Source organism: Hypomesus nipponensis, chromosome 14 (genome assembly GCF_054491055.1).
Source record: "Hypomesus nipponensis isolate SF chromosome 14, ASM5449105v1, whole genome shotgun sequence".
Lineage (NCBI taxonomy): Eukaryota > Metazoa > Chordata > Actinopteri > Osmeriformes > Osmeridae > Hypomesus > Hypomesus nipponensis.
Genome location: NC_140374.1, coordinates 20,640,288 through 20,666,787, shown reverse-complemented (window position 1 = coordinate 20,666,787; position 26,500 = coordinate 20,640,288). Strand labels below are relative to the sequence as shown.

Below are 26,500 nucleotides of genomic sequence, written 5' to 3'. Positions count from 1 at the left end.
CACCCTGCTAACACCACCCTCCACCCTGCTAACACCACCCTGCTAACACCACCCTCCTCCCTGCTAACACCACCCTCCTCCCTGCTAACACCACCCTCCTGCTAACACCACCCTCCATCCTGCTAACACCACCCTCCCTGCTAACACCACCCTCCACCCTGCTAACACCACCTATGTCCTGCTCTTGGACTTGTTAGGGTGATGTAACTGCGTAGCTGTGGGTTATCTGTGAAGTGGAAAACGTGGCAAAATGTGTCACAACTATTTTTAGTTAGAGAAAGATTTTGAACTAACCCTAACCCAGATAGATCTAACCCTAACCCAGATAGATTTAACCCTAACCCATATAGATCTAACCCTAACCCATATAGATCTAACCCTAACCCATATAGATCTAACCCTAACCCATATAGATCTAACCCTAACCCAGATAGATCTAACCCTAAACCTAACCCATTTCTGAGTGTATTACAAAGACCATTCTGGGAGAGAGGGGAGCAGAGGCCTAGTGTGGAGAGGGAGAAAGGACAGAGGGCAGAAAAGGAAGGTGTTTGCAACAGATGCGGAGCAGGGTAATAAATTGACAGGATGTTTTCCAGGAATGCTGTGGAGTGACCCTGGTCCCCTGAACCCCCTCCATTACACCCTGTTATGCGGCCCTAAATCTCCATCCCATCCTGGAGAGCTCTAGGTGGTCTGGGTGTATGGCCCAGAGATGCTACCAAGAGGACAAACAACACATCTAAGCTCCTATTGGTCACTGCTGCTAATTATGCAAGTAAAGTTAGCTACTTCTATGGTATTCATGGTGTATTTTATTTCACTGAGTAGTCTTAATAATGTTATTAATTATGCATGATGGATCGTCCAACTCTGCACATGGTCTCCCTCCATGGCTACCTTCAACAATATTGACAGCCAGGCAGCACGCTCTCTCTCCTCGGTCACCGACAGGCGATGTTGAACAGGCGTGCGTGCGTGCGTGAACAGCTCATTATGGGGTTATCCTTTTGTTGAGCTTCTCAGAGAAATCTTGAATGAGAGACGGACTCACTTTTGTTTGTATCGGCGATGTCCCTCCCTCCACACCGCATGTGACAAAAAAAATGACCAGCCCCCTTCAATTCCCATGGATCGAATTTCAGAGCATTCGCTTCAAGACATCTGTTCCTTCACTAACAACAGAGCGCGCCCCCACCTTCAAACCTCAGACGGACTTCGACTCCAGTGGTTCACCCCCTTGTGATTTATCATTATAAGTTTTCGCCGTAAATATCAGCAGAAGATGAAAAGTCAACTAGTTACTTTGTCTTCTCTCAGTTTGTAAAACAAGTGAAAGTCGGAGCAAGGAGCAGTTGCGTTTTCTCTCCATCACTCACGTTCTAGTGCTACCGACCGAGAAACCGGGTGCCATTGAGTAGCGGCTTTCTTTTTGTCTCTCGCATCGAGCCGTGGCTTCGAATCCTCTGTGACTGCCGCGGGAGGAGAGGACGGCGAAGGACGAATGAAAACATCACAATTACTGATGCATTAATATTGTCGGAAGTTTTGATTTGATTTTTGCCGTTCTGTTTTTGTTGAAATTACGATCGTGGTAATATGGAGTCGGTGGAAAGGGAGTGCGGAGCGCTTGGGGGATTATTCCAGGCTATCGTCAACGACATGAAGGTACCGTACACAGATTGAAGTAGACAGATTTCCGACCTATTATTGCATGGCTGATCAGACACATTTTACTGCCTTTGTTTCGTCTCCCAGTGTTCCCCATCAGGGAGAAGCGTCGGCAGAAAACTGTCATGAACATGTTTTCCTTTGTGTCATTTGCATATAACGCGCAGGTTGAACAGGCGGTCGTTATATTGTAACAACATTTTTAGATTACGATTTTGTCAACGGTGCCAGTTGTAGCCTAGTGAATTGTGTTGTCTTTGAATCGTTTATGTCTTCATTAAACAGCCGACGCACAAAAAATAACTAACATCGACTACTTGCTAATATCCCTCACGTTAGTCGCAGGTGCTAATGAATAGGCCAGTAGGTGTTAATATTGCAGTCAAAGCTTGTCCAATGTTGGAAATAACTGAAAACACGTAAATATTATTGTTTATAATCTTTGGACTGGCCGAATCGGTTATTCCGGTTGACCCCTATCAACAGACATGCTGGGAGCTTATATGTTGGAGATAGTAGCATAGTGTCTGTTGCTGTCCAGACCTGCTAGGATGAATGTAGAGAAGCTCTCTAACCCAATCACACTACAAACATCCGATAAATCATCTCTGGCACTAAACCAGGCCTGCTGGCTTCACACTTTCTGTATCGGATCTCTGTCCTTTTCCCTAATATGTGATAGCAACAGAATTGCTCTGGTGTTTTTGTGTGTGTCTGTGCCTATCCTTACATAGTGAAACCTTTATTCTGTTATGTAAATAGCAAAATGCCAGTTTTATCACTGGTGTGTGAAGAGAAAGAGAGAGAAAGAGAGAGGGGGAGAGAGAAAGAGAGAGGGAGAGAGAAAGAGGGGGAGAGAGAAAGAGAGACTGAAAGAGAGAAAGAGAGAGGGAAGAGAGAGAAAGAGAGAGGGGGAGAGAGAGAAAGAGGGAGGAGAGAGAGAGATAGAGAGGTGGAGAGAAAGAGAGAGGGGAGAGAGAGAGAGGAGAGAGAGAAAGAGGGGGAGAGAGAAAGAGAGACTGAAAGAGAGAAAGAGAGAGGGAAGAGAGAGAAAGAGAGAAGGGGGAGAGAGAGAAAGAGAGAGGGGGGAGTGAGAGAGAGAGAGGAGAGGAGAGAGAGAAAGAGGGAGGAGAGAGAGAGATAGAGAGGTGGAGAGAAAGAGAGAGGGGAGAGAGAGAGAGGAGAGAGAGAAAGAGGGAGGAGAGAGAGAGATAGAGAAGCGGAGAGAAAGAGAGAGGGGGAGAGAGAAAGAGAGAGAGGGGAGAGAGAAAGAGAGAGAGGGGAGAGAGAAAGAGAGAGGTGTGTTTGTGAGTGAGGAGTAGGAAGCCTCCTTCCACAGTTATGTGAGAGGGAGTTGGGGGTCAAGCAAGGGGAGACCCTAGGAGGCCAGTGCCCTGCATACCAGCTGAGAGTGTTCTGACGAGGGCACATGTCCATTAACCCTGCTGGGAAACAGACAGTTACACCCTAGTGCAGTTATCCTAAAGCACTTCATCATACAGCAAGAAACCCTCCCTAAACCTTCATTCATGAACCACAGCTAGTAGCTGGTTATAGGATGAGAAACGTTACCATAGTCATAAGCCCCACCAGCCTGTCCAATCCTTATACCTTCACCTTACTGCCAGCCAAATTCTTTTATTGATCACATCCAAACAGTAGCTAACTGGTCATGGCCACTCAATACTGGCTATTTATGGGCATCATTCGTCAGGGTTTGGAAAGGGTTCAGCTCTAAATATCGGCATTTCATTTCATCACCTTACGGACCCATGCCTTTAAAACATACGTATTCCCTGGCTGCGTTATTGATAATCAGCTTGAATCCATATAGCGTAACCCTGTAGTCAGTAACTGAGCTTCCATCCAGTGTTTCAGATATTTGGCCAATTAGTTTGAGTGCGGCATCTGTAGCCATGGAGCCCTGACACAGCTGCTCAGAGCCAGGGGAATGAAGCTATGCTAGGCTAGGCTAATCACAGTGTATTACAGGAGAAAGCTGTGTCACAGCTGTTTGTGTAGTAGCCAAGCCGAGTTTACGTTCGGATGGTCACCGCAGGCTACAACAAGTGACCCCCCCCCCCCCCCCCCCTCCACGCACACTTTCCCATGACAGTAACGTTGATAGCAGCAGCACCTGGGCCAGTGATATAGCAGATAACAGGCATACACACACGTTCCCTGATGAATTCATTAGTCGAGAAGGATCTTTATTTCTCCCTACCGGTTATCTTCGTCTCCTGCTCCCTTCCCCTGCTCCCCCCCCCCTGCCCCCCCCGCCCTCCCGTCCCTGTTCTTTCACCATCCTCTCTCACTCCGTCTCTCCCCTCTCCGTTTCTCCCTCCCCTCTCCGTCTCTCCCTCCCCTTTCCGTCTCTCCCTCTCTGTCTCTCCCTCTCCTCTCTTCCCCTCTTCCATACATGGTGCTAGAGAGAGATGGGTGGCCCCTTCCTTCCTCAGCTGCCCTGGCTCCCTGCCTCTTGCTCAGGGAGGCCCGGGCCAGAGGATAACCAGCCACCTGTTGCAGCCCTGAGACGAGCACGAGAGGGGGGGGGGCAGTTTGGATCAACAGTTTAATGACAGCGACAGTGATTAGTGACAGGGAGAGGTGGTTAGAGTTGAGATGATAGTCACATGGTTAAACACAAGAGATTATAAACATGACAAGTGTGTTTGATTGTCTGTGAACCAATAATGTTCTACTGGTGACAGACAGATATGCACATCATTTGCGAATTTCCGTTTGGCATAGTGCATCCTCTTCCTCCCCTTTGCTACTCTCCTTCTCTCTTCCTCTCCTTCGCTCTTCCTCTCCTTCCCTCATCCCCTCCAGCTCTCTTCTTCCTCGCTCCTCCCCCTCTTCGCTCTTCCTCCTCGCTCCTCCCCCTCTCCCTCCTAGCTCCTCCCCCTCTTCTCTCTCCTGGTCTGTGGCTTTACAATCAGTCTGGGGCTCAGATCCAGTCCTAACCTCTCTGGGTTGTGTTATGAAACTGGGGCTCAGATCCAGTCCTAACCTCTCTGGGTTGTGTTATGAGACTGGGGCTCAGATCCAGTCCTAACCTCTCTGGGTTGCTGGAGGCTGGAGGCACTGTACGTGTGAGGGTGCTCATGAAGGAAATCTGATCCAGACACATCCCCTAGGACAAGTCTCTCCATCATAACCTGAGCTACCTCCTACCTACCTGAAGGGAGCTACCTCCCTGAGCTAACACACACACACACACACACACAGACAGACACACACACACAAACACACGCACACACACACACACACACACACAACCCAGGTTGCTTGGCTCAACATGAATGGGACATTGAAGCAGTGGTATGTTCAAGTATGCTGCCCTTTGAAAAGGTTGCATAGAAGACGTGTGGAAGCGTATGGGTGTATAAATGGTCCTGCCTCAGCCCCAGGGAGAAGCTCACTTTTACATGTTTACCTCAGGTGTGTCATGTCATCTTTGTGAGGGTGTATGCAAAGCCCTCGGTGACATTGCTTGTAAAAAGGGCTTTACATATTAATTTGATTTGATCTTTACTCTGCGTAGAATCTGTATTTAGGTTCGGAAAATTGATTTTCTGCTTGTACCGACTTGATGTAACTTAACACACTGGAAATGTGTGTGTGCTTGTTTGAGGTGTCCTTGATTGGAGGAGTGAAGTCCTGTCTCGTCTTGTTTCTGTGTTCCAGAGCTCCTATCCAGTCTGGGAGGACTTTGGTGCCAAGGCTACCAAACTGCACTCCCAGCTCAGGTGAGACTGGCCTCTGGAAGTCCACCATCATTCAGTTAGTCACACTGTTTTTTTACTGTCCGTGTTGACTCTCTATCTCTCTCCTATCCCTCCCTCCCTCCCTCCCTCCCTCCCTCCCTCCCTCCCTCCCTCCCTCCCTCCCTCCCTCCCTCCCTCCCTCCCTCCCTCCCTCCCTCCCTCCCTCCCTCCCTCCCTCCCTCCCTCCCTCCCTCCCTCCCTCCCTCCCTCCCTCCCTCCCTCCCTCCCTCCCTCCCTCCCTCCCTCCCTCCCTCCCTCCCTCCCCTCTGCTCCCTCTTTAGGACTACGGTTCTAGCAGCTGTGGCCTTCTTAGAGGCCTTTCAGAAGGTGGCAGACATGGCGACCAACTCCAGAGGTAGGGAGGCCCTGTTGTGATACAGTACAGTACCGGGCCATTACATGAACGTTCCTCACCATCTGACTTCAGGTAGTACCATGTACCCACTACCATGGTAGTTCATGTGACCTTCATGTAAAGTGGTTCCTCATGCTGCTATAGAGTAACAGGGCTCCCTCAGTTTAACACGCCACCTTTAGAGAGATTTATTTTGGTGGTGGAACTGGGTGTAGTACTCACTCACTTATTTAGGAGGATGCAGTGTTGTGCAGCAGGGGAATGGATGGGAAGGAAGGATGGCTGTGTGTGGTGGGGGGGTGGGGGGGTGGGGGGGGGTGGGGGAGATGAGGTCATTGTTCTCAGGCCTGGAGAGCTCTGCTGATCTGTCAATGTCCAGATCCGGAACGATCTGCCGTCTGCACTCTGATTAAAACAAGATCTCCCTCTGACTTGATCATGGGAGCAGTATTAAGTATTAAGGTCAAAAACCACCAACAAAAAAAAACATGTACTCACACGTACACACACACAAACGCGCACACACACACACACACGAATGCACAGACACCCATACTCCGCACACACACACAACTGGTGCCCTACCACCTAACTGTAGCTCTGCCCGCATGCTGTGATGCCTGCTGTACGGACCTCTCAGGTTCAGGCTCCTGCTGGGGCTGGTAGCTAAGACCTCCTCTGTGGGGTCCTGCTGGGGCTGGTAGCTAAGACCTCCTCTGTGTTCACACGTTCTCAGCTTTCCAGCTCTGCTGTGCAGCTTAGCTCAAACCACTACAGTACTTCAGATAACAGACACGTAATACTGGGTTTTGGTGAGTTTATGCTTTGGATATGAGCCAAGCCCAGGACACAAAACACGGCAACAGCTGTTTCACCTGCAGATCTTCCACCTGTGCCAGGAAAGCACTTCAAAGGGCATTCTTTGTGGAGGGATTGAGCGAATAAGGGCAGGGATGAGAGAAGGAGGAGGGGAAAGGAGAGGAAAGGAGGAGAGGGAGAGAGAGAAGTTGGAGAACATGAAATAGAGCTTTTGGAGAAAGCTGGTCAGAGGTTGATGATCCTGTGTAAGTATGTCACTTCCAACATATGCCCACTCCCAGCACAGTCCCTCACTCAGGATGAACTCCCCCAGCAGCCAAAGGCACAGAAATGGCATGGAGGCCAAACGGAGCCAGTCGTGTGGTGTGTGTCCTTCCTGTGTAGCGTTCTCAGTCGAACATAGAACAAAGCACTGACATCATGGCTGCTCTGCCTCTGGTACGGATGCTACAGGGAGAGAACAGGAACAGCCTCTTCAGGGTATTTAGTGTTTAAGACAGAGCCAATCCCATTGCATGTGTCCTCTGGGAACCCCGAGCCCTCAGAGAGCTCCAAACCACCGTGGTGATTCATCTGGTAGCAGGAATGTCAATAGTTACTGGCCCGGGCTGGTGCTGGAGCAGGGAGACCAGGACCATCTCACTGGCTGGAGGACGGGACCGGACAGGGAAGAAGGGGTCTGGATAGGCCCAAAGGACCAGAACTTTCGACACCTTCTAATGAGAAAAGACCGGACGTTATTTTATTTGAGAGAGAGAGAGAGAGAGAGAGAGAGAGAGAGAGAATGATTAATGAGGAGAGGTTTTTAATGCACTCTTAAGAAAGCAGGAAAATAGATCGGGGAGACTCTTCCTTGTGTTTTTCTGTGTGTGTGCGTGTGTGTGTCAATGTCAGTGTTATTACAGCATACGGGGAGGTCAGTGGTATGCACTGTTGGCAATATTCCGGCCTGACTCCCCCAGCATCAGACACAGGCTACAGCAGTATGTGTGTGTGTGTGTGGGCGTGTGTTGCACAGCTGGAGGTTTCATCTCATCTTTTTGTCCTAATTTACCCCTGACACACTCACCATTTCACCCCAGGACCTCATCATCATCTCCAACACTCCTCTCTCCCATCCTGTCTTTTGACTACCCCTCCATCCTGCCCTCGCATCTATGGAGGACAGAGGGGGGGTATGTATTCGATGATTTCATGGTGCATGTCATGGCCCCTAGTTTGTGGAACATTACTTTGGGAGTTTTCCTCACTTCCATCACTACCATCTCTGTCAACGCGCCCGTCTCTCCTCTCCCTCTCTCCCTCATCTCAAGGTCTTGGTGTAACATCAGGTCTGGCCTCTCAACTGTGTGTCTCTGTGTGTGTGTGTGTGTGTTCATGTGGATTTTGCCCGTTTTGAGAGTTTATGAGTCTGGCGTCAGCGCCAGTGGTTTATAAGGCAGATGGAGGGGTCGGATGCCAAGCACTTTGGCATGTGTGTGTGTGTGTGTGTCTGACTCTTGTGTAAGCATTTCTGTAATGTTCGCTGATGCTTTGCCACCAAGTCTGGGGGATGTGGACTGGACTGTCCAGCTGTGAACGATAAAACCGTCCCAGACACACAGCCTATTTGATGGTTGTATTTGGAGTCTATTTCTAGCCTCTTACATGTCTTACCTCTGCCTCACTGAATGCATGGGCTTCTATGGTGCGTGTGAGAGTGTGTGTGTGTGTGAGAGTGTGTGTGTGCACTCGGTAAAGAGGGTTTGAGGGAATGTGGAAGAGAAAATCATATATGGTTGGCCTGTGGAGTCGCTGAGTGGGGGCCTCATGTTAGGTTAGCAGGATGGTTACAACTCCATATTTGGGTGAGCGGGTCGACGGACCATGTACAGAGGGAGGGGGAGGAGGAGAAGGAGGGAGAACTGGAGTAAGTGAGTGAAGGTGGGGGTAGAGGTTCTGGTTGTATTAGACATCCTACAGCTCTCTCTGTAGCCAGTAGCCAGGCGTGGATTTAATCCTCTTAGCTGGCCTCGATCACACACACACACAAACACACACACACACACACACAAACACACACAGACACAGACAGACACACACAGAAACACACTCTTAGCCTGACTCTATCACACCACATTTCCTGAGATCAGTCTCTCTGAGCTCTAACGTTCACTCCCTCACTGTCCTGTTTCTGGGGTAGGAGGAGGAGGAGGAGAAGAATGGAGAGATGTCTCTCTCTCTCTCTCTCTCTCTCTCTCTCTCTCTCTCTCTCTCTCTCTCTCTCTCTCTCTCTCTCTCTCTCTCTCTCTCTCTGTCTCTCTCTCTCTCTCTCTCTCTCTGTCTCTCTCTCTCTCTCTCTCTCTGTCTCTCTCTCTCTCTCTCTCTCTCTCTCTCTCTCTCTCTCTCTCTCTCTGTCTCTCTCTCTCTCTCTCTCTCTCTCTCTCTCTCTCTCTCTCTCTCTCTCTCTCTCTCTCTCTCTCTGTCTCTCTCTCTCTCTCTCTCTCTCTCTCTCTCTCTCTGTCTCTCTCTCTCTCTCTCTCTCTCTCTCTCTCTGTCTCTCTCTCTCTCTCTCTCTCTCTCTCTCACCCACACACACAGAGACACTTAGCATGAACAGAGCAGTGTGCATAGCTCCAGTAGATCAGTGTGTCAGTGAGACAGTAATCTGCTTCTCTGGGGCACCAGATGGCGTGGAGATCCCGGTCCCCCATCTGGCCCTCCACCAGGCCGGGGACCCGGCACCAGGACAGGAGATTACTGTCAGGCCGGCACAGCACTCAAGCCTTTAGACATCTTCACCAAGGAGAGTGAGCTGTGCCAACATGGTCTAGGGCAGGTCTATCTGACCTGGGGGGGGGGGGGTGTATGTGCTGGTGAAGGTTCATGCCTGGATAAATATTCATGTTGTTGAAGAGTGTGTTTGTGGGAGTGGGGGTGGGGGGGGGGGGCATTTACTATCACTAGGGGTTGTGGGGTTACAACTGAAATCCCCTTTGGTGTAAGCTAGTTGTTTTCAGATGGATTCAGGGATTGAGGGTGGGGAATGTTCTTCTGTATTTATGGGATTGCGTGCATCACAAACATGGTTAGACAGGTCGCTTTAATTGTTAATCTTTAAGTTTGATGTTAGTGTGTTGTATTGTCTGATTTAGAACGTGTAGGATGTTGAGGGATTATACATACATGCAAAACCTTTAAGACTGTGTGGGGTACTATGTCTGTTGTGTGTTACAAGGCTGTGTAATAATCAGCTTAACTGCATGTAGCATGTAGACTAAAGCAGGGTTTAGTGTACATGTGCGCAAGGTGTGTGTAATTAGCATGTAGCATGCAGCAGGGTAGGTGTGCTGGATGTGTTGTTAGCATGTAGCATGCAGCAGGGTAGGTGTGCTGGATGTGTTGTTAGCATGTAGCATGCAGCAGGGTAGGTGTGCTGGATGTGTGGGGTGTTGTGATGGCTGTGTGCTACTGCGCTCATCCAGGCCATCAGCACTGATTGAGTGCCGTCCTCCCGAGGGTTGAACGTCCTCCAGCTTTAAGGTCACCTCTAACATAGAGCTAGCTGTGTAGCGTCACAACTTTCGGTCTGTCTGTCTGCCTATCTGTCTGTCTGTCTGTCTGTCTGTCTGTCTGTCTGTCTGTCTGTCTGTCTGCCTACCCGCCTGTCTGTCTACCTGTCTGTCTGTCTGCCACCCGCCTGTCTGTCTGCCTGTCTGTCTGTCTGCCTACCCGCCTGTCTGCCTGTCTGTCTGTCTGTCTGCCTGTCTCAGTTTTAGTCTCTGTCTGTTTCTACTAAGAAGAGGGAGAGAGCAGCAGGCCTGTTGGCTGGCAGGAAGGTACACTCTGCGGGCCACACAAGAGAAGACAACACGAGCTGGGGAACAGTGTGTTCACTCAGCGAGCGGAGGGGAGGGCGGACGAGAGGAGGAAAACACAAGGAGAGAGGGAATCTGATGAAGGAATGCGACCGGATCATGAAGCGAGGGAGTGTGGGGGTTGGGGGGGAGGTAGCGAGAGGCAGGCTGTGTTTTTAATCAGGAAGAGTGGCGGTTGGTGGAGAGGAAGAAGAAGGTTGTTACGTCCTCCTCGGCTGTGGGGTCAGGGAGGAAGGAAGTGGCTGGGAGGTTGGATGCTTGGTAGGGTAGATAACCTACCATCCAGGTAGGTAGGGTAGATAACCTACCATCCAGGTAGGTAGAGTAGATAACCTTCCCTAAATAAGAGGGTCCAGTCTCATTCAGTTAGTCCAGCTGAGGGAGGAGCACCTGAGGTGAGCGCTCTCCACCTCACACACACCATGTGTTTCTTGTCAGACAGAAACTCCCCTGTAAAACCATAGGAGGGAACAGACTCCCTCCCTCCCTCCCTCCCTCCCTCCCTCCCTCCCTCCCTCCCTCCCTCCCTCCCTCCCTCCCTCCCTCCCTCCCTCCCTCCCTCCCTCCCTCCCTCCCTCCCTCCCTCCCTCCCTCCCTCCCTCCCTCCCTCCCTCCCTCCCTCCCTCCCTCCCTCCCTCCCTCCCTCCCTCTCTCCCTCCATGCCTGGGTCTCCATATATGCCTCTGTCTGTGTTCTGCTGTGTGTGTGTGTGGGGGGGGGTGGGTGGGTGGGGGGGGGGGGGTACAGCTGTGAAAATGAGATATGCCATGAGGTACCTAGAGCATGCACCCCCTCATCCTAGTATTCTACCCTCCAAGCCTCCCCCCCCCCCCCCCCACACACACCCCTAGCATCTTGTAAAGTACTGTTTTCCTTCCCTTTAATGAAAAGCACATCTGGAGACAGTGGGCCATGGGTTTAGGGGCTATTTTTAACATCAGCTCTGTCCTTTGACAGGAAGTTCCCTCAGCAGTATTTATCTCTTCCTCCTCCTCCTGACGTCTCTCAGTCTCCACTAATGCAGTCCAGATCGTGTTTACCTCACGGCTCAGACAATGACAAGATGTTCTCTGAACATGCAAACTGTCTGTCCCAACCCTACTGGCTCGATCTCCCTGTCATTCTCTCTGTCTCTCTTTCTCTCTTTCTCTGTTTCTCTCTTTCTCTGTTTCTCCTTCTCTCTTTATTTCTTTCTCTGTTTCTCTGTTTCTCTCTTTCTCTCTTTCTCTCTTTCTCTCTTTCTCTCTTTCTCTCTGTCTGTCTGTCTGTCTGTCTGTCTGTCTGTCTGTCTGTCTGTCTGTCTGTCTGTCTGTCTGTCTGTCTGTCTGTCTGTCTGTCTGACTGTCTGCCTCTCTCAGTTTCTCTCACTATGGGTTTAGTCTTGGGAGTTTAATTTCACAGATTAATTGGGCCTCATCAAAGTTATGCACGCACATACACCTACACACAATCACGGAACACATCCAAACACACACAAACACTCATGAACCCACACACAGTCACACACAACCACACGCTCACAACCACACATACAAACCCTCGCCATGGCTGCACCTGCTGGTCAGCCCTTCCCAGTCCTCCCCTCTGTAGTCTGCCCCTTCTTTCATCCTCTCCTAACGTCCTCTACATCCCCCTCCTCTTTCATCCATCACTGGCCTCTACTGTGCCCCTGCCAGCCCACCCTCTGGGGCAGTTGAGCAGGGTGAGAGGGGCTCTATAGAGTAGGCTAAGCTCCACGCCAGACACGTCGCTGAGAGGGGGGGGGGGAGGGGGAGGAGGGGAGGAGGGTGGTGCTGAGAGGGTGGTGTTGAGAGAGGATGATCTGTGGAGGTTTCCTAAACTCAGCAGCTGAGAGAGATCTCCATCAGACTCTCAGACCTGGAGCTGCTCCAGAGTGGATGTTCTGTACCCCTCCCTCCCTCCTTCCCTCCCTCCCTCCCTCCCTCCCTCCCTCCCTCCCTCCCTCCCTCCCTCCCTCCCTCCCTCCCTCCCTCCCTCCCTCCCTCCCTCTCCCTCCCCCTTTCCTCTCTCTCTCTTCTTCTAACCCTCCCTACCTACCTCCCTCCCTCCCTTCCTCTCTCCCTCCCCCTTTCTTTCCTTCTCTTTCTATCCCACACAAGCACACAGTCTGTTGACTCAGGAAGTACACAGTGCTCCCTGGAACACTCACACTGGGTTCCAGCTCTGATGGAATTGTAAAACAGTTCTGATTCCAATCCAACTCCAAAGGAATTTTAGAACAATTCTGATTCCAAATGCAGCGCCAGCGGAATTCTGTAATAACGGAGGACTCCAGTCTTAACCAGCTGGTCCTAGTCTTGGTCCTAGTCTTGGTCCAAGTCTTGGTCCTGGTCCTGGTCCTGGTCCTAGTCTTGGTCCTGGTTCTGGTCCTGGTCTTGGTCCAAGTCTTGGTCCTAGTCTTGGTCCTGGTCCTACTCTTGGTCCTGGTTCTGGTCTTGGTCCAAGTCTTGGTCCTAGTCTTGGTCCTGGTCCTGGTCCTGGTCTTGGTCTTGGTCTTGGTCTTGGTCTTGGTCTTGGTCTTGGTCCTGGTCCTGGTCCTGGTCCTAGTCTTGGTCCTGGTCCTGGTCCTAGTCTTGGTCCTAGTCTTGGTCCTAGTCTTGGTCCTCGGCCTAGTCCTGGTCCTGGTCCTGGTCCTGGTCCTGGTCCTGGTCCTGGTCCTGGTCCTGGTCCTGGTCCTGGTCCTAGTCCTAGTCCTAGTCCTGGTCCTAGTCCTGGTCTTGGTCTTGCAGGAGCTGCTGTTTTGGCTGGGGAACCCCTATAAAGCTGCCCTGTTAAAGCCTGGCGTGGCCCCTGTAGCAGAGTGTGGAGCCTGGCGTGGCCCCTGTAGCAGAGTGTGGAGCCTGGCGTGGCCCCTGTAGCAGAGTGTGGAGCCTGGCGTGGCCCCTCTAGCTGGGTCTGCTCTGTCCCGTCCTGCATAGCTGGCCCTGGTCCTCCACTGCTGGACATCCTCTAGCCCTGCTCTAGCTTGGTCTGCGTCTACGCCACTACCTCTGGACCTGCTCTAGCTTGGTCTGCGTCTACGCCACTACCTCTGGACTGTGACTGGCCCGGGCCAGGACTGTGACATCTTCCGTGCTGTAAATGACGTAGCTGAATGTTTATACACCTTTGTGTTTTGTCAGCGTGTCACAGCCTCAGCCATGCGTTCCAGTAATGAGGCAGGGCAGCCCCACTCCAGGCAGCAGGCTGGTGCACGCGTGTGGAGTGTGTAGGTCTGCGTCTCTGTAGCCACACGCTGACTTCTGGAGTGTGTGTGACGATGTTTTTACTGTGTGGACAGGGAACCTCTAGCAGCGTCAATGTGTGTGTGTGTGTGTGCGAGAGAGTGTTTGTGTGAGGATGTGTGTCCTTGCAGTGTATCCATCTGTGACTGCAGTGTGTCCGGTGGGTCAGTGGGGGCCAGAGGCCAGAGCTCCTGCATACAGGAAGTCTCTGTCCCTCCCCAGGAAGTAGCTGTCAGCTGATCTCCTCAGGGAGGGGGTTGCTGGCTGGCTGGCTGACAGTGACATTGGAGAGGTCTGTTATAGAGATAAAAGAGCCAGTAGACTTTGTCCTCCCCCCTTCCTCTCCCTCCTCCTCACCATCTTCCTCCCCTCCTCTCCCTCCTCATCATTCCCTCCTCTCCTTCCTCCTCCTCTCCTCCTCTCCCTCCTCCTCCTCCTCTCCTCCTCTCCCTCCTCCTCCTCCTCCCCTCCTCTCCCTCCTCTTCACCATCCTCGTCCCCTCCTCTCCCTCCCCATCCTCCTCTCCTCCTCTCCTCCTCTCCCTCCTCCTCTTCCTCCTCCTCTCCTCCTCTCCCTCATCCTCTTCCTCCTCCCCTCCTCTCCCTCCTCCTCACCATCCTCGTCCCCTCCTCTCCCTCCTCATCCCTCCCTCCTCCCCTCCTCCTCAGCAGCAGCTGTGGTGACCTCCTGTTATGCTTTCTCGAGGAGAGAAGTGAAACTGGGACACACAGAACCTGTGTGAGTGTGTGTGTGTGTGTGTGTGGGGGGTGTTTGCGTTTGTTATTCCACACAGTGATGCCAACGCACTGCCAGGAAGTGTACACATCTAAAGTTACAGAATGGTTCCTGGCTTACATGAGAAAGGATTCATGTTGGTGATCAATGATGTCAATCTTAGATCTATTATGATCACAGTGGGAGAGTGAAGTGGTGTGTGTGTGTGAGAGAGAGAAAGCAGTAACGTGAGCACGATCCGTGTGGAGAGAATAAGTCTGTTCCTGTGTGTCACTTCCTGTGGACAGACTGTGTGTCTGTGCGCGCGTGTACTCTCTCCTGACTCGGTCACCTGGAAAAGCAAAGTGGCCGTATGACTCCTAAATCATCACACACACCAACCTGACCCCCCCCCCCTCTCTCTCTACTCAGTCTACATGTGTGCTGGGCAAGCGGAGGCCTTTGTGGAAGGGAAATGAGATAGAGTCCGCTGGCTGTGTTTTGAATAGCTCCTGGCAGCATTCAAGCCAAGCCCCTGGGAGACCCTGCGTGGTGAGGCCTCACTCTGTGTGCCCTTCTGAGCCAGCCAGAGCTGGTTTACAACTACGACCTCATTCACACACAGAGGGGCAGAAACGGCAGTTAAGCTGTGTTGTGTTTATGTTTTTCAGATACAGCCAAGACTCCTTGGCTTTATTTGGCTAGTGTGTCTCACAGTCTAGTTGTTTTCGGGCTCTCGATCCAGATCAAAGCACTGTTGCTGTCGAACCCACTTCTGAGGGTCACCACTAGAGAATGACCGTTACCTCAGACGTTATTAAACGTTGGATTCTCATCCAGCTGCATCAGTGGTGCCTGCCTGGGCCCTTAGGGCCGTTTGAGGCTGGGAGGAGGGGAGGGAGAGGAGCCGAAGCAGGAGCAGGTTAGAGCCGGTCTGGCGGTGCTGTCCTGGATGAATGGTGTTTAGGAAACACGGAGGGAACAGGAAAGGCAGAGCAAGCAGGGAAGAATGAAGGGATATCCCCTTACACCCCTCCCTCCTTTTCCCTCCAGGACAGACAGGGTGAGAACGGAGGGAAGGGAAGGGTTGAGGTGAGGGGCAGTGGCTACATCGCACCACCTGTCTGCCTACACACACACACACACACACACACACACACACACACACTACCACCACATGGAGGCTTTCTCTCTGTGAGGTCTGGCTGGTGTTATCGAGGTGTGTGTGTGCTCGTGGACCCCTCCCCCCCCCCCCCCCCCTCCTGATTAGCGCTGTGTGTCCCAGATCACACCAGATCCGTTCGGTCTCATCCAGAGAGCGTTGGAGCAGCCTGCTTTACGGCTTATCACTTGACTTAATTACTCTTGACTAGAGAGGAAAAGTACAACCCTAAGAATGCGGGGGTTCGTTAGTGTGGCTGGCTGCATGCAGTGGTTTGTTAGTGTGGCTGGCTGCATGCGGTGGTTCGTTAGTGTGGCTGGCTGCATGCGGTGGTTCGTTAGTGTGGTTGGCAGAACCTGGAGGTGAAAGCAGGGTGGAGGGAGATCTGGTTCTATTTACAGTCGCTATGGGGAAGTGGACTTCCGGGATGGAGTAAGATACGTTCCTGCTCCCTTCTCCCCTCTCGGTTCAGATCTCAGATGCCTTGGCTTCCCGGCCTGGTTCACGACCTGCAGTGCTGCCCCCTGGTGTCTGCTTGTGGTTATCCCTCCTCTCTGAAGGACAAACAAGAGAGGAGCTACGACAGCAGGGCTGACATAGTACACGTGGTTGCAGGCAGTACACAGGAGGTGTGCCTCTTCACCATGCCTCAGCACAGTGGCAGACGCAGCCTCATACAGACAGATACTGTACTGCTGTCTCTGTGGTTGACGCCCAGAGGGTTAGGGGTTAGAATAGCCAGAGAGGCTTGCTCACTGTGCGCTGTACTGTATCAGTTATACCATGTGTGCAGAACATACGCAATCTTTGTCCGACTTACTCTGCAGGATGGTGAAACGCCATTTGAGACACAGGGATTAGAGTCTATTAAGAGCCTTTGAGAAACCTTGTAAGACTTTGACAGACTTGTCTCCCCCCCCCTCTCCCCCCTGTCCCTCCCCCCTCCCCCCAGGAGCCACCAGGGACGTGGGCTCGGCCCTCACCAGGATGTGCATGCGGCACCGCAGCATTGAGACCAAACTACGCCACTTTACCAAGTAAGCCAGGACGTTCTCAAGGCACACTGTAAAGTCTGCTCAGATAACAGTTTGCCCTGTCTTAATTACCTCTCCTCTCCTCCCCCTTTCCATCTCTCTCTCTCTCTCTCTCTCTCTCTCTCTCTCTCTCTCTCTCTCTCTCTCTCTCTCTCTCTCTCTCTCTCTCTCTCTCTCTCTCTCTCTCTGTGTCTCTCTCTGTGTGTGTCTCTCTCTCTCTCTCTCTCTCTCTCTCTCTCTCTCTCACTCTCCCTCCTTCTGGTTCTGACTAACTACATCCCTCCCTCCCTCCCTCCCTCCCTCCCTCCCTCCCTCCCTCCCTCCCTCCCTCCCTCCCTCCCTCCCTCCCTCCCTCCCTCCCTCCCTCCCTCCCTCCCTCCCTCCCTCCCTCCCTCCCTCCCTCCCTACCTCCCCTCCTCCTCTGCAGTGCCCTCATGGAGGGCCTGGTTATTCCACTACAGGATAAGATAGAGGAGTGGAAAAAGACAGCCAATCAGCTTGACAAAGACCATGCCAAAGGTGAGGCGATGGACATACACTCTTCAACTACACACACACACACACACATACACACCTCACACACACACGCTAAGTAATTGTGCTCCTAGAGAAGTGACAGAGTATGTGTGTGTATTCAGAGTACAAGCGGTCTCGTCAGGAGATCAAGAGGAAGTCTTCAGACACCATGAAGCTACAGAAGAAAGCGCGCAAAGGTGAGACCTGAATCTGCAGAGCGACAACCTCTTTTAAGCTGAGGGAGCTCATCGGCCGGCTGGTTTGTTATATTTGGCTTCAAAATCATGTTAAAACCATCCAAGACAGAATTACAGCGTCACAGTTTCGTCATGCGTGTGAAGCACCCCCTAGTGACAGGAAATGGCACTGCAGTGACACAAGGTTCTCGTGGTGATGGTCCGTATGGCTGCGGAACCACTGTTGCTGTTGTGACCGTTCTGCATGGACCCTTTATCTGCTCTTCCTGCAGTATGCTGCCTTGTGACCTGCACAGGTTTAACACTCTTCTCTCTGGCTCTGTCCCTCTCTCTCTCTCTCTCTCTCTCTCTCTCTCTCTCTCTCTCTCTCTCTCTCTCTCTCTCTCTCTCTCTCTCTCTCTCTCTCTCTCTCTCTCTCTCTCTCTCTCTCTCTCTCTCTCTATCCCATCCCTTTACCCCTCTCCTCCTCCTCTCCTCCTCTCCTCCTCTCCTCCTCTCCTCCCCCTCTCCTCCTCTCCCCCACTCCTCCCCCTCTCATCCTCCTCTCCTCCTCCTCCTCTCCTCCTCCTCTCCTCCTCTCCTTCTCCTCTCCTCCTCTCCTCCTCTCCTCCTCTCCTCCTTTCCCCCCTCTCCTCCTCCTCCTCTCCTCCTCCTCTCCTCCTCCTCTCCTCCTCCTCTCCTCCCCCTCTCCTTCTCCTCTCCTCCTCTCCTCCTCTCCTCCTCTCCTCCTTTCCCCCCTCTCCTCCTCCTCCTCTCCTCCTCCTCTCCTCTTCCTCTCCTCCTCTCCTCTCCTCCTCTCCTCTCCTCTCCTCTCCTCTCCTCTCCCCCCTCCTCTCCTCCTCTCTTCCTCTCCTCCCCTCTCCTCCTCCTCTCCTCCTCTCCTCTCCTCTCCCCCCTCCTCTCCTCCTCTCCTCCTCTCCTCCTCTCCTCCTCTCTTCCTCTCCTCCTCTCCTCTCCTCTCCTCCTCCTCTCCTCCTCTCCTCCTCTCCTCTCCTCTCCTCTCCCCCCTCCTCTCCTCCTCTCTTCCTCTCCTCCTCTCCTCTCCTCCTCCTCTCCTCCTCTCCTCCTCTCCTCTCCTCCTCTCCTCCTCCTCTCCTCCTCCTCTCCTCCTCTCCTCCTCTCCTCCTCTCCTCTCCTCTCCTCTCCCCCCCTCCTCTCCTCCTCTCCTCCTCTCCTCCTCTCCTCCTCTCCTCCTCTCCTCTCCTCTCCCCCCTCCTCCTCTCCTCTCCTCCTCTCTTCCTCTCCTCCTCTCCCCCTCTCCTCTCCTCTTCTCCTCTCCTCCTCTCCTCTCCTCTCCTCCTCTCCTCCTCTTGGGTCTGTCCTCCTGCAGAGCTGCTGGGTATGTTTGCTGCCGTGTCCTGTTCTGTCTCAAAGTGCTGCATGTCCATGTTGCATGTTCCCCCAGACCTCCACCATCATGGTCTAGATCTGTGTGTGTGTGTGTGTGTGTGTCTGCATTACTGTGTCCCGGTCTATGTGGGATCTCATCACTTCGCCAGGGTCACACTGTTGTGTGTGTTGCGGGCCTGTCTGCAGGGGGTGGAAGGGAAAGGCTTTTTTTTCGAAACGTCTCTGTTCTGATTGGTCACACTTCATACGGAGACACCGTGTGTCCGCACGGTGAAGCCATGTCCAGCTGCCATTTTAGAGTCAAACATTTTCGCATTCTCGGATGGCATTGAAATGCTACGCGCAGCCCGTGAAGCTACGCAGCAGTGTGACCCAGCAGTCCCCTCTCCTGTGTCTCCGCCTCATCTCCATGATGACGGAGCCCCTGCTGGACTTAGTGTGTTGTGCTCATCTTAATCATGCTGTGTATTCATCTGCAAAATAAAACCACTGGTAGATGTAGGCGTGTCCGGTCATGTGACCTGTCATTGTTACATTGTAACATCTTGGTTCATCTAGTGGTCTCGGCAGGTACAAACCCCCTGCTCTCTCTCTCTCTCTCTCTCTCTCTCTCTCTCTCTCTCTCTCTCTCTCTCTCTCTCTCTCTCTCTCCTTCTGTCCCTCCTTATTCCATGTCTTGACTTCCACCCCCCTGCCTTGCCCCCCTCCCCAGGCAGGGGTAACCTGCGTCCCCAGCTGGACAGTGCCATGCAGGACGTCAGTGACATGTACCTGCTCATGGAGGAGACGGAGAGACAGGCCGTGCGCCGAGCCCTCCTGGAGGAGAGGGGGCGCTACTGCACTTTCATCACCCTGCTGCAGCCTGTGGTGGTGAGAGAGTGAATGTGACTACACCTTACATCGAGTTTAAGTTAAGAACTAAAAAAGTGTTACCCCCAAAAAAGTTTCGAAAGGTTTAAATAAATATTTTGATTTTTCTTGGTTGAAAAACTAGAAACGTTTTTGTGTTGTGTATTTCTTTTTTGAAAGGTTGAAAAAATATTAGCATTAAAAAGTTTTGGAAAAAAGTTTCAAAAGGTTGACAACAACTTATTTTGGCAGTTTGCATCATTGATGAGTTCTTAAAGTGGATGTAGAAGGCTGTGTTATCAAAACAGAATCAATGTTAGCATCCACTTATCCACTTACCCCTGCCCTTTACGGTCTCTAATGTACCCGATCTTTTACCTCCCCCTTCGTGTTAAATCAGAGATGACCTGATACAGTGAACCCTTCTGTTGTATTTCAACACACTTTGAATTCCTTCCTTCTGAGATTCCATCTTTCCTTTCCTCCTCCCTCCTCTGAGATAATGTCTGATTCATCTCCAACATCCTGTGGAAGGAAAGAGGGAGAGAGAGAGAGAGAGAGAGAGAGAGAGAGAGAGAGAGAGAGAGAGAGAGAGAGAGAGAGAGAGAGAGAGAGAGAGAGGAAGGGGCTGGATACCTGTGTGGTGATGTTGGCTCCTGGTCAACACCGAGTGTGGCGTTGTAGTGAATGAAATCTCTCGACTTTCTGCAGAACGGCGAGATCGCCATGCTGGGAGAGGTCACCCACCTGCAGGCCATCGTTAACGACCTCACCGCCCTGACAGAGGACCCCCACAAGCTTCCGGCCGCTAGCGAGCAGGTACATGGTCCTTCTGTCCTTAGAAACCAAGCAGAGACTAACCCTAACCCTGCCTAGAGAAGCAGAGCCTAGGCTAGCCCGGCCTCGAGGAGCGAACCCTAGGCTAGCCCTGCCTAGAGAGACCAACCCTGTCATTGTTATTGACGATCTTGTTCTTGTTCATGTTGTTGTATTTAGGTGATCCGGGACCTAAAGGGCTCTGACTTCAGCTGGTCCTACCAGACTCCGCCCTCCTCCCCCAGCAGCGCCGGATCCAGGAAGAGCAGCATGTGCAGGTAGAGAGAGAGAGAGAGAGAGAGAGAGAGAGAGAGAGAGAGAGAGAGAGAGAGAGAGAGAGAGAGAGAGAGAGACAGACAGACAGACAGACAGACAGACAGACAGACAGACAGACAGACAGACAGAGAGAGAGAGAGAGACAGAGAGAGAGAGAGACAGACAGACAGACAGACAGACAGACAGACAGACAGACAGACAGACAGACAGAGAGAGAGAGAGAGAGAGAGAGAGAGAGAGAGAGAGAGATAGAGACAGACAGACAGACAGACAGACAGACAGAGAGAGAGAGAGAGAGAGAGAGAGAGAGAGAGAGAGAGAGAGAGAGAGAGAGAGAGTGATTAGACTGAGGGATAAATGAAAGGGTGTATATTGACAGAAATGTGGCAGAAGACTGAAGGGATGGCAGTTGGAGAGTTTCTGTTGTTGTTGTTGTTGTGAGTACTGGAGGATGTCCTCCTGTCCCCAGCCTGCTGCAGATGCCCTCAGCGGGGGCCCATCGCCTCAGCAGTGTCTCCTCCCACGACTCGGGCTTTGTCTCTCAGGATGCCAACGCACACTCCAAGCCCCCTTCACCCATGCCCTCAGATATCACCAGCCAGGTACAGCACTGACCTTTTACCCTGGCCCAGCCCCAGATCCTGACCTGTACTGGATAGTATCAAGGTTGACATGACGACATCATGAAATTCAAATTTAAAGGGACCAGCTGGATTATGTTACTAAAAGCTACAGAACCCTCTATTTCCTTAGAAGATAGCGGCCGCTAACAGTTAAATATACAAATATTTGTTTTAACCAAGCAAACTCACAATTGGTTATAAAGATCTCTTTAATCCACTAGCAAACTATTTTGTAATTCAATGAAATATCTCCAGTCAAACAATACACTACATCTCACCTCCCTCCCTCCCTCCCTCCCTCCCTCCCTCCCTCCCTCCCTCCCTCCCTCCCTCCCTCCCTCCCTCCCTCCCTCCCTCCCTCCCTCCCTCCCTCCCTCCCTCCCTCCCTCCCTCCCTCCCTCCCTCCCTCCCTCCCTCCCTCCCTCCCTCCCTCCCTCCCTCCCTCCCTCCCTCCCTCAGAAGTCCACAAGCTCAGCCTCTTCTGAGGCCTCTGAAACATGCCAGTCTGTCAGCGAGTGCAACTCTCCCACCGCGGTTAGTACACACCCACACACACACACACACACACACACACACACACACCCACACCCACACCCACACCCACACACACACACACACACCCACACACGTACACACCCACACCCACCCACTCACACACACACACACACACACGGGGGTGATGAAGCGTGTTCATAGTTGTGTGAACCCTGACTGGTCTGTCCACTCCGCAGTTTGGCTCATGCTCATCCTTCGGCACGTTCCGCCCTGCTTTCTCTCACACCGGCTCCACCCGGCCTCTCTCTGTCATACTTCCTGCGTCCCCCACATTTAACCGCTCCCCTGGACCCAACACCCCCTCACCCACATCAAAGGTTCCTAGCTGGAAGGTTTGTTTTCATTTGCACTTCCTCCTTTTACGTTGCTTCTCTGTTTTTAGTTGGTACTTTGCTTCTTTGCTTCACCTGCCTACCTCACACTGTGGATATTATTAACCCCATCATGGCCTTCATCGCTCAGCCAAACTCCCTATGGCTCAGTTTCCAGATCTTTCCAGATGTGGCAAACTTGAGCTGGCTTCACACATACAGTAGTCCCATATAATATTTAACCTGCTTATCAGAAGCCTCCCTGACTGTTCACCCTACCTTGATGAGATAGCTCTCAGACTGCCGGATGATGGACAAGTAGTCAATCCTCCCTACACTTCCTCATTAATGTGCCTGCAATCATAGGATTGGTCCAAGATGAGTTCCTATGAGCCGTCATTGGCCACCACCCTGCAGAGAAGGAGAGAGTCTCTGGATAGGATGAGGGAGAAGGAAGCCCCGCCCAGCCCAAGGGCTTATGGGATGCATCCAGATGACCCTCACAGGATGAGGGTTGGCCCGGGAACCATCGCAGCCAAGGTAGGAAACCCACAAAAACACACACACACACACACACACACACACATAATCATGCACACTAAAACACACTGTATCACACACACATATCAAATCAAATGGATTTGTATAGCCCTTTTTACAAGCAAGCATGTCACAGAGGGCTTTAGCATATTTAGACACACACACAGTATCTAATGATGTGAGTGAACATATGTCCCTGTGTGTGTGTGTGTGTGTCAGCACGGTGAGCCCATCTCCCCAGCAGCCAGTAGCCTGGCCATGGTCCTGACCCGGGGCCTGACCATGGACCTACAGAAGAGCAGCAGGGACTCGCTGCAGTACTCCAGCGGGTACAGCACCCAGACCAGCACCCCCTCCTGCTCCGAGGACACCATCCCCTCCCAGGGTAACGCACACACACTAACACACACACACACACACACACACTAACACATAGACAAAGAGGAACGCATACGCACGTATGCACGCAGACACACACACAGTCTCAGACACACACCACATGTAGACACATGCAGAAGAAACACAAGCAAACACACACACACACACTCAACCATCATCCTGTAACACTGTGATCAGTGAGGTTTCGATAAGAACGCCCTGACTCCCTGTGTTGTTCTGTGTGTGTAGGATCTGACTACGAGTGCTACTCCCTGAAAGGAGATGCAGATGGCGAAGCTCAAGCAGACTTTGACAAGTCCTCCACCATCCCCCGCCACAGCAACATAGCCCAGAACTACCGCCGCATGATCCAAACCAAGAGGCCTGCTAGCACAGCTGGACTGCCCGCCAGCAAGAGCCTTCCGGGGGCCACAAACGGCTCCGGGGGAGGGGGTTCTGTGGTCATCACCTCCGGCACGGCCACCATCCGTCGAACCCCCTCCTCCAAGACTGGAGTGAGGCGCACCCCATCCAGCACTGGCTCCATCCACATCCGCCCCCCCATCGTTCCAGTGAAGACGCCCACCGTGCCAGACTCCCCTGGAGGCTTCCCCAGCCCTGGCCCCAGCCCCGGCCCCAGCCTCGGCCTCAGCCCTGGCCCCGGCCTCGGCTCCAGCTCCGGACAAAGGATGGGTAGCGAGGAGTGTCTGTACGGAGATGACCCCTCCACTCTGGAGTACACGAGGGCCTCACCCAAGCGCCTCAGCCTGCCTGACACGGGCTCTGCCTGGGGCTCCGGAGGGGGGCTGGACAGGAGTGTGTACCCCCAGCCCCCCTCTGTCCAGGGGGGGAGCCAGGGGCCAGAGGAGGACCCACTTCTGGCTGCTAACCGCCACAGCCTGGTGGAGAAGATCGGAGAGCTGGCGGCCAGTGCTCACGCTCTTGGAGAAGGACAGTTCCCCTTCCCATTCCTCCCTGGAGAGGCAGCCTCCCAGCCCCAGGCCTGGCCCCAGACCCAACCACAGCCCCATGCCTATACCCAGTACCAGCCCCAACCCCATCTCCAGTACCAACCCCAACCCCATCTCCAGTACCAACCACAATCCAAGCCCCTGCCCCAAACCCATCTCCAGTACCATCCCCAGCCACTGACCCAGGCCCAGACCCAGGTCCAAGCCCAGGCTGAGGCCCAAGCCCTCCCTGCTCAGCCACCCCCTGGCCTCCAGGAAGGAGAGGATGTGCTGGTGTCTATACGGCGGGGCGTGAGGCTTCGCAGGGCGGTGTCCAACGACAGGTCTGCTCCCCGGATACTGTGGTAGCCTGCAGAACCCGACCCCAACTATGGTGCCCTTACCAACACACTGTGGGACCCCAGGAACAGGTCTAACCCAAGGAGAGGTCTAACCCAAGGAGAGGTCTAACCCAAGGACAGGTCTAACCCAAGGAGAGGTCTAACCCAAGGACAGGTCTAACCCAAGGAGAGGTCTAACCCAAGGAGAGGTCTAACCCAAGGACAGGTCTAACCCAGGGACAGGTCTAACCCAGGGACAGGTCTAACCCAGGGACAGGTCTAACCCAGGGACAGGTCTAACCCAGAGACAGGTCTAACCCAGGGAGAGGTCTAACCCAGGGACAGGTCTAACCCAGGGACAGGTCTAACCCAGGAACAGACTACATAGTAAGCGGAACAGAAAGTGAAGAGAACAAGGGATCTGTGTAGCGATGTTAAACCTGGATGGACATCGACTGTCCGTATCGTCGCGTTCTATAAAGTTTATATTTTTTTTCCTCGTTCTCCCTGTGTGTGGGCTTGGTGACTGTGCTCCTGTTTCTCTTCGGCGGCCATCTTGGACCCGGCGGCCATCTTGGACCGGCGGCCATCTTGGACCGGCGGCCATCTTGGACCCGGCGGCCATATTGGACCCGGCGGCCATCTTGGACCCGGCAGCCATCTTGGACCCGGCGGCCATCTTGGACCCGGCAGCCATTTTGGACCCGGCCAGTCAAGCTCTATAGGAGCCTCTAAATGGCTCTCTTGTATGTCTGTTGGTTTAGCGTGCCTCCCGGACACAGCCTCCCGTCAGTTGAAGTGACAGGTCTTGTGTGTCCTGTATCGTTGTCATTGCGTATTCTGTATACTGTACCTGTGTGTCCCATACGCTGAACGCCAACTGTGTAACTGTGTAAGAGCAATATGGCAGAGTTTTGATTGCTGTACTGTACTACCAATATATTCTGAAATTAAACAAGAATTTTTATTGTACATCAGTGGTTTCTTTCTAAGATTAATTGGAGAACAGTAGCTTGCACATTCAGGGGATGAAGACGAAGAGACACTTGCATGCAGATGTGTGTGTGCGTGTGTGTGTGTGTGTATGCGTTTACAGATCTGGACAGTGTAACAGTCAACAAATATGATCGTTGCACTATCCTGATCTGACAGAGGAGGGCGCCAGCGTTCTTCATCTGGTTGAAAAAGTTAGAAGCTGACTCCTCCCACTATTGATGCCACCAGTGAAGATTTCACACATCTTTGGGTAACCATTTTAATCACCCTTTCAGGCGACATCATTGCATCTATATCAGCTCTTTGACCAAGGAATTGTTCCCGTTATGATTGTTGTACCGGTGTGGGCTTTATCAGACGACTGCAGCTCTCTACAGCTTGGATGGAAACACGATGGTCGGACGTGATTTCATTTAAGAGTCCTCTTCATGGTTGGAGGAGATGTAGACCACCCATCATCTCATTTGCACGTCGTGCTCCCTCACTCTAACACACTGAGAGACATCCTGCCTAGCTGTTTCTCTGCTCCTCTCATTCCTAATGACTCATCTCATCAGGCCTGTGACTTCGGAAGAATTAGTTTAGCGAGCTCACGCGTCCGCCTGATTCTCTAAAGTAAGAACAAGGTCTGGGCCTAATCAATGATGCTTTGTAGGAGTAATCACTTAGCCAGCTGCCAGACCTGCCCTGGTGATTAGAAGGCAGACATTAAAGGAAGTCCCAGGGGCGTGAATCCAGTAGCAAGCTTGGTTACTACTAGAACCTCAGACAAAAAATGATCATGTTACAGTAATCATGCTGTCCCAGTAGCAAGGTACTCTGTGTGATCCTCATCACATCAAAGCACATTATTCTGAAGAGCGTCTTCTGGGAGATACCATTCACGGTTTGAGGAGATACCGTACACCAGTATGATGGTATTTCTTTGGGTATAGCGAGAGCATTTGACTACAGATCTGGAGGTATCAGGTTTAAAATCCACTTAGGAGAAAACCATCTGCTTGATGAATACATTGTTACAATCGCTTGACGTTATACAGTTAGTCACGACAAGCATGTGTGTTTATCAAGTAAGCCGATATGAAGTCGACACGTTTTAAACGCGACTGAATGGATTCCGTGGTACTGCATGCGACCCCTTGAGTCAACTACTACGAAGAGTAAACCTGAATTTC

The 26,500-nt window shown here is 52.3% G+C and overlaps 1 protein-coding gene across 3 annotated transcripts; it reads left to right on the top strand.

Moving 5' to 3' along the window:
• Nucleotides 1-1,160: 1,160 nt before the first annotated feature.
• LOC146259103 (protein MTSS 2-like) lies at nucleotides 1,161-25,301 on the top strand. 3 transcript variants are annotated; one of them, XM_084672680.1, is made up of 15 exons: nucleotides 1,161-1,668; nucleotides 5,362-5,423; nucleotides 5,723-5,796; nucleotides 16,546-16,630; nucleotides 17,055-17,146; nucleotides 17,266-17,340; nucleotides 19,403-19,560; nucleotides 20,251-20,358; nucleotides 20,536-20,633; nucleotides 21,101-21,233; nucleotides 21,714-21,788; nucleotides 21,986-22,141; nucleotides 22,487-22,660; nucleotides 22,880-23,045; nucleotides 23,288-25,301. In XM_084672680.1, the coding sequence occupies exons 1-15, from the start codon at nucleotides 1,600-1,602 to the stop codon at nucleotides 24,355-24,357; spliced, it is 2,595 nt and encodes an 864-aa protein (XP_084528806.1). In that variant the 5' UTR covers nucleotides 1,161-1,599; the 3' UTR covers nucleotides 24,358-25,301. The 3 variants fall into 3 exon arrangements, with proteins under 3 accessions (XP_084528806.1, XP_084528807.1, XP_084528808.1); XM_084672681.1 differs by lacking the exon at nucleotides 21,986-22,141 and having other exon boundaries at nucleotides 1,163-1,668; XM_084672682.1 differs by lacking the exons at nucleotides 21,714-21,788; nucleotides 21,986-22,141 and having other exon boundaries at nucleotides 1,163-1,668.
• The last annotated feature ends 1,199 nt before the right edge of the window (nucleotides 25,302-26,500 follow it).

Coding starts and splice junctions, on each gene's coding strand:
- LOC146259103 (XM_084672680.1), top strand. CDS start 1,600: ATGGAGTCGGTGGAAAGGGAGTGCGGAGCGCTTGGGGGATTATTCCAG. Junction 1,669..5,361: donor CTATCGTCAACGACATGAAG/GTACCGTACACA, acceptor TCTGTGTTCCAG/AGCTCCTATCCAGTCTGGGA. Junction 22,661..22,879: donor CGGGAACCATCGCAGCCAAG/GTAGGAAACCCA, acceptor TGTGTGTGTCAG/CACGGTGAGCCCATCTCCCC.